Source organism: Trifolium pratense, linkage group LG5 (assembly GCF_020283565.1).
Source record: "Trifolium pratense cultivar HEN17-A07 linkage group LG5, ARS_RC_1.1, whole genome shotgun sequence".
In the NCBI taxonomy this organism is placed as follows: Eukaryota; Viridiplantae; Streptophyta; class Magnoliopsida; order Fabales; family Fabaceae; genus Trifolium; species Trifolium pratense.
The window spans coordinates 41,561,459-41,581,338 of NC_060063.1; the positions used below are offsets into that span (position 1 = coordinate 41,561,459).

Below are 19,880 nucleotides of genomic sequence, written 5' to 3' on the forward strand. Positions count from 1 at the left end.
CGAGACATTTAGCTTAAGTATTAATGAAATCTATTTAGGAAAATTGTTTGGAAGAACTCGAGTTTGATTTATGATAAAACAAATTTTTTTATCATATTTTACTTGTCTCGTAGCTGAATTTTAAATTACCGGAACTTTTTAGAATACCTAAAATATAGATGGTGTATTACACATGGTGATTACAATATATTAAATGAAGTAACATTTCAACCAATCAAACCGCGTTGACCAGTCAAAATATATAATACTACTAAAACATATGCTATTGTTCCTATTGTCTAGAACCCAAATCATTATATATATGGGTCAACAACTATGGTCTATATGGCCTATTTGAGATTGAAGCTATTATGTGAAGATATATGATGAAGTTCACCATAAGCTCTATTTTCTTCAATGTTTTTCTCATTATAACTCTTGTATTTCAAACTCATGCAAGCAAAATCAATTATAGAAGCAACAAGTACAAAGCCTTATTCATTTTTGGAGATTCTTTCTTAGATGCTGGCAATAACAATTACATAAACACCACAAGCCTTGATCAAGCAAATTTCTTGCCTTATGGAGAAACCTATTTCAAGTTCCCAACTGGTAGATTCTCGGATGGTCGTTTGATATCTGATTTTATTGGTAAGATGTGCATATTTTATATAGTATACTTATAAAATTCAATTTCCTTGATCTAACTAATTTTCATATTTTTTTTATCTTTCACCGTCCTAAGTTAGAGTAGGGATGCTCGCGGTGCGGTTTGGTTCGGTCTTGACCATAAAAGTCATCCTAACCGCGAGATAAAAATGTATGCGGTTCGGTTTGGTTCGGTTGATTTTTAAAAAGTCATCCAAATCAAACCAAACCAATGCGGTTAGGATTGGTTCGGTTTATGCGGTTTAACACGATATAAAAAATATGACAATATTTTCAACTTGTTACAAAATAAACATAGGAAATTTTAATTTATTTTATTGTTTACATGATACAATATACATATACATAAATTGCATATACATAATAATTTATTTTTAATACCAACAATATGGTTTTGGATCGCGTGAAATGATATGTTTTGACGACATACTGTTTTATGGACTCAATTTGGGTCGATTGATAATATTTGATAGAGTTAAGTTAAGTATTGTGGTTTGGTTTAGTTCGGTTTTCTGAAATGAAAACCGCAAACTAAACTGTGCGGTTTAGAAGAAAAATTATTCGTGCGGTTAAAACTAAAGGCGGTTTTTTGCGGTTTCGGTTTGGATTGGTTCGGTTTGCGGTTTTACTTTTGGATTGGTTCGGATACGATCACCCCTAAATTAGAGTAGTAGTAACATTAAACTACATTTGGACTAGTCCTGTGAGATTAGTTCAATTGACAGTACATTGCATTATATATGCAAGGGATCGGGGTTCGAACCTCAGTCATCTCACTTATCTACTTTAAAAGTGAAACTTTTAGCCATTAGACTACTTGATAAAAAAAAACTACATTTGACTAAGAATTATTAATTTAATTCCTATGTCCCAAAATAACTTAATTAGATGACCAATTCAAATATATTAAGAATAGATAAAGTGAAATATATTATTGATACAGATAATATAAATTAGAAAAATAAAATTGAGAAAAGTAATAATAATTTTTTTGTATTAAAAATTGAAAGAGATCAATCATTTTGAGACTTAACTTTACAAATAAGTTAATTATTTTGTGACGGTTTGAGTAATTACTAAGAATCTTATATTAGTATTTTCTTTTGGGACATTTTTAGTCCTTATTAGGATTAATTATGACCAACACTCCAAATTCTTGAAATCAAACTAGTATTTTTCATTTCATAGAAACCACTAAATAGTTGTTCTCGCCACCACTATAACTCAATTTCTAAGAATATTGCAATATATATATATATGGGTTAGAGTTCTAAATCAAGAATTTTCATTTATTTATCTTAATGGAGAAACTGTGCTCGATAAACTACTTGACAAGAAAAGAAGAAAAAACAAATAGCTAAGTCTCAGTATTTTTGCTGGAACCGATAATTTGTTTGTTGTCGGTAGCTAGAATCACATATGTTAAGTGCAGCATGATTTGGTGGGGCTTCTGCAACCTTAGAAGGTGGATAGTCGTTCTCCACTATGATGCTAGGTTTGAACTTTCCTTTTGTTAAAAGGGTTGGAGTATCCATTATACTCTCTTTAATAAAATCATTTTGCTTATAAAAAAAATACATTAAATGCAAAGAAGTGGAGAATTTTAAACTCAAACTCGCGCCTCAACGCATCAAATTTCCCTGCAGCACTATCATGCGAGTTTTACTTACAAGACTAATTAATTGTGGGAACCAATTTAATTTACTCTTAAATAAGATTCTCTAGTGATGTTGGTTCAAAAAAAATTCTCTATTGATGTATTTTGTGTTAATTATTTTTTGTTTTGTAGCTGAATACGCAAATATTCCACTAGTTCCACCATTTCTACAACCTGGCTATAACCAATACTACAATGGAGTGAATTTTGCATCTGGTGGAGCAGGTGCACTTGTTGAAACTTTCCAAGGGTCGGTATGTCTATTTCATTCACAATAAAATATGGCACTTTCACTTTCAAATACAAGATTTTTGGAGAGATTTAATTTATATATATTATTATTAATAGTGTCAAAAAAATTTAAGCATGAAACCAATTAAATTATACTACCTAGCTAGCTAGCTATGGTTAATTAGCCTAACTGAGGATGGAGTGCTTTACTTTAGTAGATTAATAATGCGATGCTTCTTTATTTATGTCCACAAATTTATCGAGTGTTGTCGTATGATGATTTGTCAAAGATCAAGTAAATAACTAATTCAATAAGTATTAATATTAATATTAATTCAAACAACAAACCAATTAAACATTGTCGTTTTTGTCTTTCAATTGATATTCTTTCAACACTTTTGCAAACAACAAACCAATTGAACATTGTCATTTTTGTCTTTCAATTGTTATTCTTTACAAACAAACAAAAAAAAGTTAAGTAATATAGTGATGAGACTCACCAAGATAAAAGTAGTAAGGCAAGAAAAGAATAAATATTTCGTACAAGCGGTACTCAACCCATCAACCTCAACAATGTGTATATATATATATATATATATATATATATATATATATATATATATATATATAGTACTCCCCCAAGATATATAAAAGCCAAAAAAATAAGCCGCAAGGCAAAAGAAAAATAAGAGGCACCCACTCCCATTATCTAACTATACAATCTAGAGGAAAAATTCAACTCCATTCATACAAATGACCTAGACAACTGTCTGTCAAAGCATAACAACGTCCCCCTTGTGTGCTCTTAGAATTAAGAGTTGAGTCTAACTCAACCTTACAAAATTGGCTTATAAGGTAAGGACATCACTTATAAACACATATTTAGGTCATCTTATAACCGATGTGAGACTTCTTAACACACCTCCTCACGCCCAGCACTATTAGGCTTGGTGTGTTGATATAAACGGTGGGTGGTCCGATTACGGAAACCTGATAACAGGTGGCCCAATAAAATAGTTGAGAGACTTTGATATCATCTTATAATTAAGAGTTGGGTCTAACTCAACCCTACAAAATCGGCTCGTAAGATGAAGATTGTTGTCATGAAATGGAAGAGTCGGAAGAGAGTTGCAGCTCCGGTGGAGGCGGGTCTTGGGGTTTGACGGGGTTTGAAATGGGTTGGATTGGAACGGGTTGGAAGGGAGGATTTGATTCAGATGATGAAAAGGATCTGTTGTGAGAGAAGAAGGAAGGTGAGAGGGAAGAGTGGAAATGGGATGGGTGGTTAGATATACTACCATGGCATCAATAAAGCTTCTCTCACATTTCGACTCTTCCCAACCACCCTTCCCATTTCCACTCTTCCCTCTCACATTCATTCTTCTCTCACAACTATTTAGATCGAATATTGGTGCATTTATGAATGTTGTATTACAAACAAAGCCCGGTGCCTTAAAGAAGACTTCTTAACACGCGCCTTCTTCTTAGACTTGAATACCCCAAAAAGCCAACAAACAACGCTCCAATAGAAATTGGCATGACCTTAACCAAACCTACTTATAAACCTCCAACCAAATTTTCCAGGCAAACAGACATAGCAAAAAGAGACAGTCCTCCGATTCAATAGCCTCTGGACAAAATGGACATGTGAGACTATGATCTCCATCGAAATTACACCTCTTTTTACCAAATTAACTCTAGTTAGAAGACGACAAAGCAAGACTTATCAAGAAAAAACAACCTTTGACGGAGTCCAACTCTCCCAAACACCCTCCACCACACGACGATGTACTTGACTCAAGGTTGAAGAAGATGAGCCAAACCTTTGGCATAAGTATATGTAATTAACTTTAACCGAATACAAACCTCCACTATCTAGCCGGTACACCCAAGCATCTTCGTCAGCTGCAAAAGTTGATAGAGCCAAAGCACCCAATAACCATCTCCCACCCTCCCATATCTCTAATTGAAGCATGAGGCACTTAACAAGAATAATGTCAAGGCCAACCAATTAACGTCCAGTGGACACAACAAGAATTATATGATATTTTGTGTGGGAAAAAGACAAAGGAGAAAGAGTTTGGTGGCTATTGTGGTTTTGTTCATATTGTAAGATTAATATTTATACATGGGTGCAGAAAATACTCATTTACAAACAAACAAACTTCTATTTGCCGTCAAAAGAAAAACTTCTATTTGATAGAAATTATTCAAAAGTTAAGTAATTTAGAGTATGAGAAAATCAATTTGCTTAATTTTTTTTTATTTTCCCTATTTATATGAGATGACACGGTGAAAACCAAAAACTAAAATAAGTTTTTGTCTTATATACTGTATGGAGTTTCTATCGGCAAGAAGGGTTTTCTCCTTCCAACCAAAATTTCTTCATATGCAAAAGTCATGGATCGAACCCCTTTTATTCATCTCATCTAAGAGGATTCAATTTTGTTTCAAGTAGTGTAGTGGTTAGAACTTCATTCCTTAAATTGAATAAGCAGAAAATTCCGATTTCGAACCCCGATCTCTATATATTTCTACCAACTGAGTTATGTTCACAGAAACTAGGGTCAATTTAATTCCCAACAATTAAGTGAATTTGTATTGATGCACTAGCAAAGTAGGAATGATCAATATTTTATTGAATTGCCTTCAAGCAAAATGATGCATTTGTCATGTCATGCAAATTTTCAGGTAATTCCTTTCAAAACACAAGCAAGAAACTTCAAGAAAGTAACAGCTTGGTTGAGGCACAAGTTAGGCAGTTCTGATTCCAAAACATTGTTATCAAATGCCGTCTACATGTTTAGCATTGGATCTAATGATTATCTTAGTCCAATCTTGACAAATTCTAGTGTTCTAAAGTATTATTCTCATTCAGAATATGTTAGCATGGTTGTTGGTAACTTCACTTCCACTATCAAGGTACAAATGTTCCTATTTACATACATTTTTTAGATTTTTATCACTAATTCAATTTTTATTAATAGAATAATAATACTATACATACAATTTATAATGTTACACAAATTGAAATTCTTTTGGGTAAATTACACTTTTGACACTCTAACTTTTACAAACTTGCAATTTTGACCTCTTAATTTTTAAAATAGCACTTTTGACCCCTAACTTTAGCCCATTTTGCAAAAGATTGGCCCCCACTAATTTTGACCAAGTCAACACACACGTGGACGGTGAATCACATGTCACGTCAGCATTTATGGGCCAAAAGTGCTAATATTAAAATTATAAGACTAAAATAACAAGTTTGTAAAAATTAAAGGGTCAAAAGTGCAATTTAACCAATTCTTTTTATTTTGGCCAAGTGCATGCATGGTTCTGATTTATAATATGGTTTTAATTTTCAGGAAATACATAAAAGTGGGGCTAGAAAATTTGCAATCTTGAACTTACCACCATTAGGTTGTCTTCCAGGAACTAGAATAATTCAATCACAGGGGAAAGGTAGCTGCTTAAAAGAGCTTTCATCACTTACAAGTATACATAATCAAGCTCTTTATGTGGCTCTCTTAGAATTGGAGAAACAATTAAGGGGCTTCAAATTTACTCTCTATGATTTGAACTCTGATATCACTCAAATGATCAACCATCCCTTAAAATATGGTACACTCTCTGCCTCTCATTTTAAAAGTATTTGTTCGTCGTAAATGTGTTGATTCAAAATTGAATTAGACTCGAATCATTTACAAGGTATCAGGTTCAAACTCGATGGAAAAATGTGACCGAAAAAGATGTTCAACCAAATTCTTCAATAGCGATTAGTCATCGACAAATATTTTGGATATATTAACCACCCACAATATATAGAATATAGTTCCCAAAAACATGCTGCTCTTAGTTATTGATATCTTAGTAGATATAACTCCTACTATAATGAAGATGCTTTTTATCATAGAAAAAGTTTCAAGGAAATTTTTAGAGACTGAAAATGAAATTTGATATATTTAGAGGGGCTAAAAACATGTTTAACTCTATAAATAAATATGTTTGACGTCATTAACATGTTAATTATCTAGAATATAGCTCAGTTGGTAGGAACATCGCATTATATATGCAGGGGCGGGGTTAAAATCCGAAATTTTCCACTTATTCATCTCAATAGATGAATTTCTAGCCACTAAGACTACTTAATTTTTTTTTTACTATCTAGAAGATAACATGAGACGGATGTAGTAAGTCTATAGTATTTGCAGATTAATATCTGAAAATTATGGTTATTGATATGACACAGGTTTGAAGGAAGGAAAATCAGCATGTTGTGGGAGTGGGTCATTTAGAGGAAAATATAGTTGTGGTGGAAAAAGAGGAGAGAAACGCTTTGAATTATGTCACAAACCAAATGAACATTTATTTTGGGATTCTTACCATCTTACAGAAAATGCTTATAAACAATTGGCAGCTCGAATGTGGGATCATACTGGAAATTCTCACACTATTGGGAATTATATTATCAGTGATTTCTTCCAATAAACTCAGAAATGTTTCAGAAGCTAGAGAAGCAGCTAATGGGATTCTAATAATCAACCAAGTAATGAAATACCCTTCAATTTATGGTATTCATTCATGGAAACTATCAATTTATTATGTAGAAGCTTTGTCTCTGTGCACAGAAAAAAAAAAAGTCTTGCACCATGTAAGAGTGTATTTTTCACCATTTGATCAATAAGTTCGATCATATCTCATTTGATCTTGATAAGATTTATTGATCCAATGATAGAAACTATTTTGAATATAATGAAAGACTCATAGAATTGATCTATATCTTATATAAGAGTTTAATGATGGTCACACTATCAAGGTAAATTGATCTATTTTGAATACAATGTGTATGTTCAAATCTATATCTTATATAAGAGTTTAATGATGGTCATATCAATATTTCACCAAATGGATATGGAATGGAAATGTCACATGGCCTTGCAAGTTGCAATCTAAAACACCTATTGTAAATTATCAATGAGGTTGATGGTTCTCACTAACACACTTCTCTGCTGATCTAAATTTCTTGATATATGTTATAAAAAAGAAAGTAATTTGCTAAATATTAATTATGATATCTAGTTAATATTAGCTAATCTCTGCATGAAAGTGAAGTGGCCAGCAATGTGACCACCCGATCCATCTGAATGCAGATCATTCCAAGCGTGTTACTTACTTATTTATGACCTCAACAAATAATGTGATGAAAAGAATAGGCCTAGAACAAACAAGTACAAAATCACAATAATGGCAGATGCAAACACTAATTGCAATAGCAATCCACATAAGATACACATCATTCTCAGAACTAAGACAAAGTGTGCGAACTAACATTATAGCCAGTTTTGGTTCTTTCTTGTGTGCAATGTTGCTTATCATTCTCAGAACAGTAAGTTGCTATTCTGCTAAGCCTAACAAAAGGGAACAACACTAAGCCACTAAGTTTGGTCTAGTGGCGAGGGGTTTGAGTAGTATGCATGATATCTTAGGTTTAAACCTCAACACTAAGCCACTAGGTTTGGTAGTAGTATGCATGAGGTCTTAGGTTCAAACATCATAGACTCCAATGTAACCAAAAAATATTCTCATTTGTTTTTTGTATATTTCGTTCCTGATGCAATTAGCATTCTACTAATGAATAAATTGTTTCTACTATCAAAGAGAGAATGGAGGAAACTTTGCTCAAGTCCTGTATAAGAAGTGATTATAGTTTCTTACCAACACAATTGAGCTTCATCAGTTGCAGTGAAGACATTAAAGCAGACATTGGGCAAAACCCAAGAGGGGTTTGGAACAAAGAAGGATTTGGAACAATGTTTCTACTATAATACACTTTTAGACAAAATCAACAAGCCTTTCAAATAGGGTAGGCCATGGCCAAGTGGCTAACTTCTATCCTTAATTTAATACATTGTGGTTTGTTTTTAATCTGGTATTGTCCACACATTGTATAGAATTTAAAGGACGAAAGACAGCCTGCTGTGGAAGTGGAGCAGATAGATCTTCTGGGTGTGGAAGAGGATTTACAGGAAGAGAAAATTTTGAGGTAAGCAGTAACCCTGCTGAATGTGTGTAGTTTGATGGAGCTCATACAACTGAGAGAGCAAATTGCCAATTAGCAGAGCTACAGCAGAATCAGCCACCAACTATTCCGGGGCCTTGTAATTAAGTACTACAATAATGTTATCAATGTTGCTACGATTAATTAGAGTTTCTACCTTTTTTTTATTAATGCAGATTCTATTATTTAGTAACACAATTGAGCTTCATCAGTTGCAGTGAAGACATTAAAGCAGACATTGGGCAAAACCCAAGAGGGGTTTGGAACAAAGAAGGATTTGGAACAATGTTTCTACTATAATACACTTTTAGACAAAATCAACAAGCCTTTCAAATAGGGTAGGCCATGGCCAAGTGGCTAACTTCTATCCTTAATTTAATACATTGTGGTTTGTTTTTAATCTGGTATTGTCCACACATTGTATAGAATTTAAAGGACGAAAGACAGCCTGCTGTGGAAGTGGAGCAGATAGATCTTCTGGGTGTGGAAGAGGATTTACAGGAAGAGAAAATTTTGAGGTAAGCAGTAACCCTGCTGAATGTGTGTAGTTTGATGGAGCTCATACAACTGAGAGAGCAAATTGCCAATTAGCAGAGCTACAGCAGAATCAGCCACCAACTATTCCGGGGCCTTGTAATTAAGTACTACAATAATGTTATCAATGTTGCTACGATTAATTAGAGTTTCTACCTTTTTTTTATTAATGCAGATTCTATTATTTAGTAACCATGAACAATTTTTCTTTAGCTGCTAAAGTATAAGATGGTTATTTCACAATATAAAAGAATTATGAAACCAAAAGAATTTCAAAACTCTGATGAATCTGATAGATTTATTACAAACTAACAATATATAACAGTGTAAACAAACACGGTTTCTTAGCCCCAATCAGGTGATAGTTAATCAACCAGGCGCTTAAAGACTATGCTATAACGTTTAACCGACGGAACCAACAAAGAAAAAAACTTCTTAACTATTGAAATTCTAGCAATTGCACCAGACAACATGCAAACTTTTGCTAGCCAGAGAAAAGGATTGACTTAGCACTACTAGAGTAATTTCTCACAAAACCTGGTTTTGTTCATCCTGATATTTCAAAGCAGTTGTCCATGTACCTTGCACACTAGGGTGTTTGGTTACATGTCTCGTCCTCAGCTTAATTACTTTCCTTCCCAGTGAATTCCTTAGCCTGGTTGCATGCAGAAGTATCTCTTCAGGATCCATATTCTTCACACACACCACTCGGTCGTTATGGTTCTCTGTTTTCCACAAGAGTATCATCAATTACAATTATAATATAAATTCTTAGCGAGAAAGTTACAAGTGAGCCCAAGAATCTTACTGTATAAAGCCTTTAGATGTGGATGCTGACCACGAATCATTTCAGTGTCTACCTCTAACTGAGGATTCGCCTCCTTAAATGCTGGCAAATGGGATTCCATAAATGCCCTATCAAATATTTAAAACTAAAGTAAGAATCCCTTGTTCAAAGCAGGAGAGAATATGAAAATGATTATTCATAATTTCATAGTATATTGTTCCAAGCCTTAGTATTAGGTAAAATGCAAAGACAAGCAGAAGGAACATTGCGGTTATAAAAACATAGATTAATTTTAAGCCTTATCTCAAACTTGATTGTTAAAAGGTTGTGATTTGGTTTGACATGAGTTCACAGCCAACGAGGCAGAACCAAAAAAGCCTAAGATGTCACTAAAAGTAAAAACGATAACTTGATAAACACTAATTTGACATAAACAAGGAAAAACGAATGTGTGCCTCAAAATTCAATCAAGGCATGTTCATTTTTCCATGTTTATGTCAAATTGGTGATGCCGATCATGTTACATACTATGAAGTACGGACACATACATGACACAGACACTAACACATCGACACCGATGATAATTTGAAAAAGAATATGATATAATTCAATGTAATCATATGTGTCAATGTCATGTCTGACGCGTGTCTGACACTGATACAAACCTAAACCTAATCTAAGGAGTGTTTGTACTTCATAGGTTACAGGACACTAAATGCAGTAAAAAAAAATGAATGCGCGCCTCAAAATTAAACGCATATTTTTGTCACATCGATCATATTACTGATAACAAAATGAAGAAACTAAAAATTTTACTGAATTCAAAGTTCAAAAACAAAAAATTAAGCCTGAATTTTCAAACAAAAAATATATATATATATAATCTAATAGTAATAAGTGACTAACAAAACCTATACCAAAAACAACATAGTCTAATTGAAACAATCATTCTATTAAATGAAAACCAATCATGTAACACTCTAATCAACCTCAACCGTTAAGTGCAAGAAAACCAAAAATTGGGCAAAATCAATTTAACTTATATATGAACCTGATTTTAGGTTGTGACATAAACAACTATAAATCCAATACCCAAATAAAAACGAAGCTAAAAACAAAAACTTTTAGGTTTTCAAAAGCATAAATCGATGAATGTGATATGAAAAATTGAAACATGTAAAGGGATTGTATATGTATATATACCTAATGCCTTTGCTACTTCCACCCCAATCGCTGTAGCTAACAACGAGTTTCTTAAGTTGCCAAACTCCTCGCAATGCCATCTGATGAACGGCGGTTGTGGGACGGCTGACGGTGATCAGAGACGGTGGCTCTGTGAGCTGTGTGGTTTTAGGGTTACAAAGTAAAGTTTCGGTATTTTAATTTTGAGAAATTCTCAATTTCAATTTTAGGGGTTTAATGAAATGAAATGAAGTGTTTTCATCCGTTCGATTTGAATGATTTAAAGGGATGGATGGGTCGAGATAGCGGTTAGGGAGAGGATGTGGTGGAGAAGACCACAGAGAGATATGGCAAACCGAGAATTTTGTTTTTTATTTTACCTTAAATGCAATTTTTTTTTTTTAATCTCTCAAATATTTTTAGTTTTCCAAAAATATCTCTCTAATATTTTTAAATTGTTCATTTCTTTTAAAAATCAGTTTTTTATCCCTATTTTAAAAGTCAACGTTTTTTAAGTTCATCTTTTATTTTATTGATTGATTGATGATATAGTGCTGCAATTGTGGACGTGATAAGAATAATTAGAAATTTTTTTTTTATGTTATGTTCTTGTATTCATTTCATTTAAAATTGAAAAGAAAACTAATAAAAACTAAAACATTTAAAATAAATACTAACAATAAAGTTAAAACAAAAAAAAAACTAAATCATTTAAAATTATAAAAGATAATCAGGTTTTACAAACCCTAAATCAAATTCTGGATTTGCCATCATCATTTGTTATTCAGATTCGGCAAACATATTGATGTTTTCTAAGATGATTTATCAAATAAAAAATGAGAAGTTTCAAATCTGTGTTTGTCGAATCATCTCCCCACCATCTCCTTACCATGGTGAAGAAGATGATGATGGTGAAGAGATGATTCAGCAAACACATATCTGAAACTTCTCATTTTTTATTTTTTATTTTTAATTTTACAAATTTTTTATGGAAACCCTATCTCTTCTTTTCCGGATCTATTTTGTCTATCTTTCGTGTTTGGATAAGTGATGACTATGGCCTATCTTTTGTTGATAGGTTGCAGTAAATTTCTTATAAAAAGAATGTAGTATTATTTATTAACTACATCTTAGTTTTATTAACTATATAGTTTTATTATAGAGATCGGTTCATTCCACCGGTTTAATCCGGTTTAATCTGATTTATCATGCAGTTCGACCAGTGACCCAGTGGTTCAACCAATGAACCAGTGACCCTGTACCTTTACTAGTTCGATAATCGGTCCAGTTTTTAAAACACCGTAACAAACAACAAAGTTTTCTCTACTTCACATGATGAAAGGGTTACAGCAATTTATTTCTTTGAACACTAAGAGATGACGTGAAACCAAAGTTGATTAAAAGATAAGACATGAAACCAAACATATACAAATACTCTTTTAGACATAGGGACAACGATTCTGTGCAGTAAAAAAATACCAAAATTATATGTAGTAAAATATTTCAGTCATTAATTTGAGATCAAACCGTTGATTCACAACATTAGCTGGAGTCCACCGCTTAGGGGCACCCTGAAGATCAATGTGGATGCTCACCTAAGCAGTGATGGCCATTGGTCAACATGGCTGGTTCTGAGACGGTCAGATGAAAGCGCCGTTGGAGCTGCAACTAGGGTTCATAAAGGGGTAGCGGATGTAGTAACAGGAGAGGCGATGGTTTTGAATGACGCTATGGATTGGGTCGAAAAGCTTGGAGAAGACAAGGTAATCTTTGAACTGGACTCTCAAATCGTAGTGAAGGCTATGAAAGAGAAAGCGAAGGTTCGACGGGGATGGGGTGGTGTGATTCGACAATGCAAGCTCTTCCTCGATGATAAACCTCAAGCTAACATCGTTTGGGTTCCTAGGGCTGCAAACAAAGTTGCTCATGAGTTAGCAAAATGGGCCGAACACGAGCCCAATAGAAAATGGTTAAATATTACACCCCCTTGTATTTGGTCTCTTATACAAAAAGATAAGAGCCTTATTGCTTCTTCTTAGTTTGCTAATAAAATTTTTCCTTAAAAAAAAACCGTTGATTTTGTATTACATTTTTATAAAATAAGTGCTAAATAATAGGCTTAATTAGTAAAATGGTCCCTTAAAGACATTTTTGGTTTCAGATTGGTCCCTTAAAAGAAAAAAAGGTCCAAATAGGTCCCTTAAAGAAAAGAAAGTCTGAATAGGTCCCTTAAAGACATCTCCGTTAATCAGTTTGGTTCCTAAAAAGAGGTCTAAATAGGACCAAACTGATTAACGGAGATGTCTTTAAGGGACCTATTCGGACTTTTTTTTCTTTAAGGGACCTATTTGAACTTTTTTTTCTTTAAGGGACCAATCTAAAACCAAAAATGTCTTTAAGGGACCATTTTACTAATTAAGCCTAAATAATATCTATCATTAATTCAAGGCTTAATTAGTTAAATGATCCCTTAAAGACATTTTAGGTTTCATATTAGTCCCTTAAAGAAAAAAAGGTTCATTTTGGTCCCTTAAAGATATTTCCGTTTGCCACTTTAGTCCTTTTTCGTTAATTTTAACCCCTAAATTATAAGGTAGAACAACATTATAGGTGCTCCACCATAGACTTCAATAATTTTTTAATATTAACCATTTGATTTCCTTATCAAAAGAACAACCATTGGATCTTAAAAGATCTATTGTATCTAATAATGTACTACCAACACTTAGTTTTATTTTCTTTTCTTCATCTCCTTCATTCCAAAGGACAAGGAACTTATGAACAAAAACAAAAGTTGCTACCTTTAGCACAAAAGATGCAAATAATTGGTTGCTATGCCCAAACTGAACATGGCCATGGATCTAATGTTCAAGGGTTAGAAGAACAATCTATGGCTGCTGATACTACTGTTGTTGTTACTGCTTCTGTCGAAGAACAATAAAAAGCTAGACAATATCAGTTGGATGTTCTTGAACAGGCAAAAAACAAAAAGACCATTGCTTTTCCTGGAACTGGATCTGGCAAAACCCTCATTGTTGTTCTTCTCATCAACACCTTGGTTGTGATTTAGGGATTTCGATTTCCAATTTGGGGATCTGGGTTTTTTTTTTTGGGGTTTGTTTGATGGAGATTGATGAAATTTGTGATGAAGATGAAGAACAAGAGAGAGAATAAGATGAAGAACAAGAGAAATATTTGCTTGATGATGGTTCACTATTAGATTCAGTAGACATGCAAATCATACCGTTACATTTTTAACAAAAAGATCAAACGGTTCAGATTAAAACAAATTAACGGAAAGGACTAAAGTGGCAAACGAAAATATCTTTAAGGGACCAAAACAGACTTTTTTTTCTTTAAGGGATCAATGTAAAACCTAAAATATCTTTAAGAGACCATTTAACTAATTAAACCTTAATTCAAAATTGGACGACTCAACTCCACTACAGTAGCACGCAATTTAAGCATGGAATCTAAATCTAAACATACTATGCTTGTGGTTGTGGGGAAAGGAGGGTCACTCAAAATACATGTCACATGGCGTACACTTTTTTTTTTTTTGAAGAAACATGGCGTACACATTTGTTGTTCATATAAATGGAGTATGCATATTAATCCAATCGGTTCTATATATAAAAAATATTTTATTTTTTAAATTTATTGTAAAATGAATATATTTAGACTATATTATTATCTAGAAACATCACTTCTACGATGAATCTAAAAAGTTAATTTTTTCTTATATATAGGATCGGAAAGAGTATTTTTTTTATATGGGGAGTACAGTACACATATTTGACTAATTGTAAATATAAAACCCGTATATTAATAGCTTAGTCAAATAATAAAACCATAAATATGAACAGCCAAATGAATAAATATGAGACGCATGTAGGTTGGTTCTTATCATACCACAATCACATAGTTTTATAGCCTTTCTTATAGAATTATAAAAAATAAAATAAAAAATAAAAGAAGATTGTTTAGCCTTGCAAGCATTAATGTGGTAAATTATAAACTTGTAAACATCATTGGAACGAAGCAACACTATGGGAGCACATGAATAAGTACGGTTTACATAACTTGCCGTTTATGTCTCTCCAAGATAAAGTGCACACATACATAACTCAAATAAAATATAAAAAAATATTATGTGATGTGACAATATTATTTTTGCTTTAAATTTTTGTTTTTCATGAGTGTATGTCTAAACATTTATTTTTCTTTTGGGTATGTGTCCAAGTAAGTATTCCTCGTCTCTCCAATTATAGTCTATTGACACAAAAGTCTTTAATTTTCCCAAAAGTACAGTAGTGGGTAATATCAACAATTAATGATAAACAAAATTAATATAGTTGATACTTCATTCGGTCCTATATATAAGAAATACATTGAGAAAAACACACATATCAAAGAGACTTATTTTTTTATTAAAAATTTTAAAATGTTAGGTGTTATTCCAAAACTAACCTTGAGAATGTGCCTGTATAATTAATGCATAACATTGGAATATGTTGCATTTTTTTTTGGTAGAAGGAATATGTTGCATTTTATACAATTTAATAAGGGTATACAAGAGATTATCTATTTAATAAAGAATAAATTTAAAGAGTGTTTCTTATATAAAAATTACCAATTTTTTTCTTCAAAGTATTCCTTATAAAAAGGACCAGAAGGAGTATAGAAGGATTATCAAATTTAGTCTTTGTATTTGTTCTTTTAGTGTCTTTTTGCTACTATTAAATTTGGAACTGGTTTACTGCTCTTCTTAAAGTCAACATCAAGATGTGATTGAGGTCTGTAATAGGGGTTGGTCACTATAGTTCAAAATTTTAATTCCAAAATTTTTAGGAATCAATGAGATTCAACAACAATTTTATTTATTGAAAAATTGTTATATGTGTGATCATTTCCAATGCTTCTTTGTCAAGGAATCTCACTACACTGTCTTCAAGTTATGCAATGACTGATTTTATATTTTAAAAGCTTTTAATGTGCAAAATCATCCACCTAAAGCTCCGGTCATTACAAAAATTATTTGGCAATCTTCCCCTCTCAATTGGGTAAAATGCAACTCGGATGGTGCTTCAAAAGGTAACTCTAGTCCTTTCGCTAATGAAGGCATCTTTAGAGACAATTATGTTTTTGCTTCCAATCTTGGGATGAGTGGTGTTTTCTCTACTAAGTTTATTTGTGTTGGTGTTATTACTGCTATTGAGATTGCTCATAGGAGAGGTTGAAATCATCTTTGGCTTGAGTGTGATTCCATGCTTGTGACTCTAGTTTTCAAATCTTAGTTAGCCATTCCTTGAAAGCTAAGAAACTGTTGAAACAATTGCTTGCATTTGTTGAGAAATATGTATTTTGTAGTCTCTCATATTTATAGGAAAGAAATCATGTTGCGGATAAGCTAACTAGTTTAGGTCTTGACATTAATGATAGCTTATGGTTTGATAGTTTCCCTATTGAATAGTATTTAAACGTGATATTATTGAATAATTAAGATGATGATAAAGGGTCCATAAGTCTTAACTCAACGGGCAAAAATGTCAAAATTGTTAGGCCGGATGTCATAACCTGATTTCAAATCTGATATCTTACTGTAAGTTTAATTTTAGTTAATTAAGAAAAAAAAAATGAGGATAAGGGAAATGCAATGGAGGCTTGTTTCGTTTGTTGCCCTTCACTTTCATTTTGGTAATAAAGACATATATTTCACTTTAAGGTGGTTGAAATGATCATTCATTGAGTTCCATGCACATAAGTAGGTGGTAGTGGATATGTATGTAGAGTTTTTGTTTGCTAAATTTAATTATCATTTTTGTTTCAATTCAATAAATAGTGGTATGCAATAATTGATACATAGTTTTATATTGCTCTCCACTCTTAATTATCGACCAAAATTCAATAATATGTCACTACTCATCTTATCATCAATTATATATAAGATATAAGAAGAATCACAAATCATTGAAAAGCTTTGTTTCGACGTTATACGCTTTCCTTTGGCTTTTATCATTCCACGTTCTCAATTACTATTACTAGTATTTGTCTCTATCTTTCACTCTCACATATCACATCTTTATTGAAGTGTATATATCAATTTTGAGTCATGTCAAACATGGACAAAATCACCTGAAGTTGAATCCCAAGACTAAACAAGAGCACAACACGGAATGCACAAATTAAAGATGTACTAGTAGAGTAGAATCTCCTAATAGTATAAGTAAAAAATTACTTCTCAAATTTATCGAATAATTGACATATTTGTAGACTAGATATATCAATTATTCAATAAATTTAAAAAATATATATTTTATTTTAAGTAGTATAGTGGTTGAAATTTCACTTTTTAAAGTTAAAATTGTAAGTACTAGGGTTTGAATATCGATCCTGCATATATATTACATGCAATGTCTCTATCAACCGAGTTATAGTCACAAGGACTTCCTTGAAAACTACCATCATTTTGCGTGCATTCAGCGACTCAGTGTCCACATAAGTTTGTTATGTAACAATCATATTTGTAACATTCTCAAGACTCATTTTCTCATAAATGATTTTTCTTTTAGGATGTGGTTCTTCCTCGAAAAAATGTGTGGAAAATAATGGATTTCTTGTAGAGAACAATCCAAGCAATAATAACTTCAACAAGAACAAATCTACCAACTTATATGTGTATAGCAAATCCACATTATCAAAGTCAAAACACAAGATAAGAAGAAAATAGGAACAAACACGTCAAAATTATTTACCTAGTTTAACCCAAATTAACCTACGTATGAGAGAAAGAGTGCAACTATTTGGTTCACTATCAATGAGTCTTTACAAGATATATAAAAGGATTACACTCTTTTATGTATCTTGTAAATATTGATTCATATTGGACTAAATAGTTGCACTCTCGAAGAACAAACCATATTTTCTATCTCTCGTACAACAAGAAAAGTTATAAAAGTATTTGTTCAAAAGAAAGTTATAAAAGTGACTTATAAATTGTTCTCAATTGTTGAGCAATCCTCAACTCCCATTTCATCTCAACCCCTCAATTAATAAATTTCACTCAAGATCAATTATATACCTAAAGTTTTGATCCCTCCTCCAATGATTCCTAACTGCCAAAGATGTTTGTAATGTGTTTATAAACCTAAAATCTCACAAAAAACTCTCAACCCTTTGTCTTTGATTCCATAAGAATTCACTCTTTTTGTTCTAACATTAACCTCCAATTTTGGTCTCAAAACGTAAATATAGATTATTATACTCGTTTGTTATAGCTTATTTTAGAAAAAAAAATTATAAAAATAATCACTTTTAATTATTTTGCATCTGTTTGCTATAGATTTTTAAAATAATCAGAAGCTAAAAATAATCAGAAAACAGCTAAAAATGAGAAGCTACTAAGAGTAGCTTATAAAATAATAGATTTTTTTTAGAGGAGAGAGAAAAGAAATGTTAAAATAAGAAAGTTATTTGTAATTAAAAAAATCACTTTTATAAGTTGTATCCAAACAAGCTAAAGATTATTTTATTTAAAAAAAGTGATTTTTATTATAATAAACAAACACAAAATAAATTTAACTTTTCTAAAAATCTCTAAAAACTAATCTCTAAATTATTTTACATCAAAATCACTATTTTTTTAATCTGTAACAAACAAACCAACAACGCGCAAAACCTTACCAGCCCTTGACATATGAACAATAAAACCTGTCCTTAACGGGATGGTACTGACTTTCATACAGGTGCTGCATGGCTGTCGTCAGCTTGTGTCGCGAGATGTTTGGTCAAGTCCTAGGTTTGAATCCTGCCCCCGCCATGTCTTGATTTCTAAAAGTCCCTCTGAGAGGAAGCATGATCCATCTCTTGTTTGACGAGAGCCCAGTACTCCCCCTTTGCCTTATGACTCGGAAAAGAGGGCTTCTTGGATAATGCGATGGAGGTTAGCTACCTTCGTCACTCATCAGTTAAGGCATCGTTCGCTTCGGATCAAAGTGACGCATCTAAATCCGGGCAAGGCCTAAGAATAATGCATAAAAACTGGTTTTTATACACCAAAATGTGTTTGGACGCCTGAGCTTAAACTAGAAACCCCTAATCTTATCATGAGTGCCTCAACATTGATCTCTTGTGCTCGGGCGTAACTGATAGAACCCCACAAACTTGATTTAATTCTTTAAGATTTTAAGACACAGACAACAAGGTGTGATATCTACAAATTATCTAGCATTCATTAATCTAAAATTTTATTAGACATATAAAATAGGTTTTTCTCTTTTAATACACAAGAGAGCTAGAAATCAAATTATTAACAAATTTGATTACAAAAAGTACTAACAAATTAACGAAGATGTCAAGTCAATATCAATCATAAATTAACCAAACATTTGACTTAACTGATTACCTCCTAAGATGAATCGCTCGGGAGAACTCAAATTCAACTCCTGGTGAATTTTTTTAATCAAACTTTACTTATTTTACGGTCGAACTCTGGATTACTGAGGATTTCTTCCCCTAAAAACCAACAAAAGGATTAAAAAATAAATAAATTAATTTGAAATATAATTAGTTTTAGGTTTGATTTAGCAATTTTTCAACTAACTAAGAGAAACCTTGTTCTCTCTGTTCATCTGCGACAGTGTTAAAAGGTTATACCTTGTTTTTCGTTGAACCTCTTCAATCCAAACTCATTGGAGATGAAAGATAAATCCCTTCTAACTGCATCATTCAATGTTCTGGTTAGCAATTATATACCGGATGATATTGTTTTCTCCATTCTCTCC

At 32.4% G+C, this 19,880-nt stretch overlaps 3 protein-coding genes across 3 annotated transcripts; 2 read left to right on the top strand and 1 right to left on the bottom strand.

Annotated features, from left to right (window-relative positions):
• The first annotated feature begins 276 nt into the window (after positions 1–276).
• On the top strand, positions 277–7,357 carry LOC123885673 (GDSL esterase/lipase 5-like). The gene is made up of 5 exons (XM_045934973.1): positions 277–630; positions 2,438–2,559; positions 5,228–5,458; positions 5,902–6,157; positions 6,786–7,357. Exons 1-5 carry the CDS (start codon positions 363–365, stop codon positions 7,022–7,024), a joined length of 1,116 nt encoding a protein of 371 aa, XP_045790929.1. The 5' UTR covers positions 277–362; the 3' UTR covers positions 7,025–7,357.
• Positions 7,358–9,381: 2,024 nt separating this feature from the next.
• LOC123885674 (54S ribosomal protein L51, mitochondrial-like) lies at positions 9,382–11,431 on the bottom strand. Its single transcript, XM_045934974.1, has 3 exons — positions 11,119–11,431; positions 9,937–10,043; positions 9,382–9,853 (listed from the first exon to the last, which is right to left on the bottom strand). The coding sequence occupies exons 1-3, from the start codon at positions 11,196–11,198 to the stop codon at positions 9,657–9,659; spliced, it is 384 nt and encodes a 127-aa protein (XP_045790930.1). The 5' UTR covers positions 11,199–11,431; the 3' UTR covers positions 9,382–9,656.
• A 1,077-nt stretch (positions 11,432–12,508) lies between these two features.
• LOC123886681 lies at positions 12,509–13,136 on the top strand. Its single transcript, XM_045935976.1, has 2 exons — positions 12,509–12,564; positions 12,644–13,136. The coding sequence occupies exons 1-2, from the start codon at positions 12,509–12,511 to the stop codon at positions 13,134–13,136; spliced, it is 549 nt and encodes a 182-aa protein (XP_045791932.1).
• Positions 13,137–19,880: the final 6,744 nt, after the last annotated feature.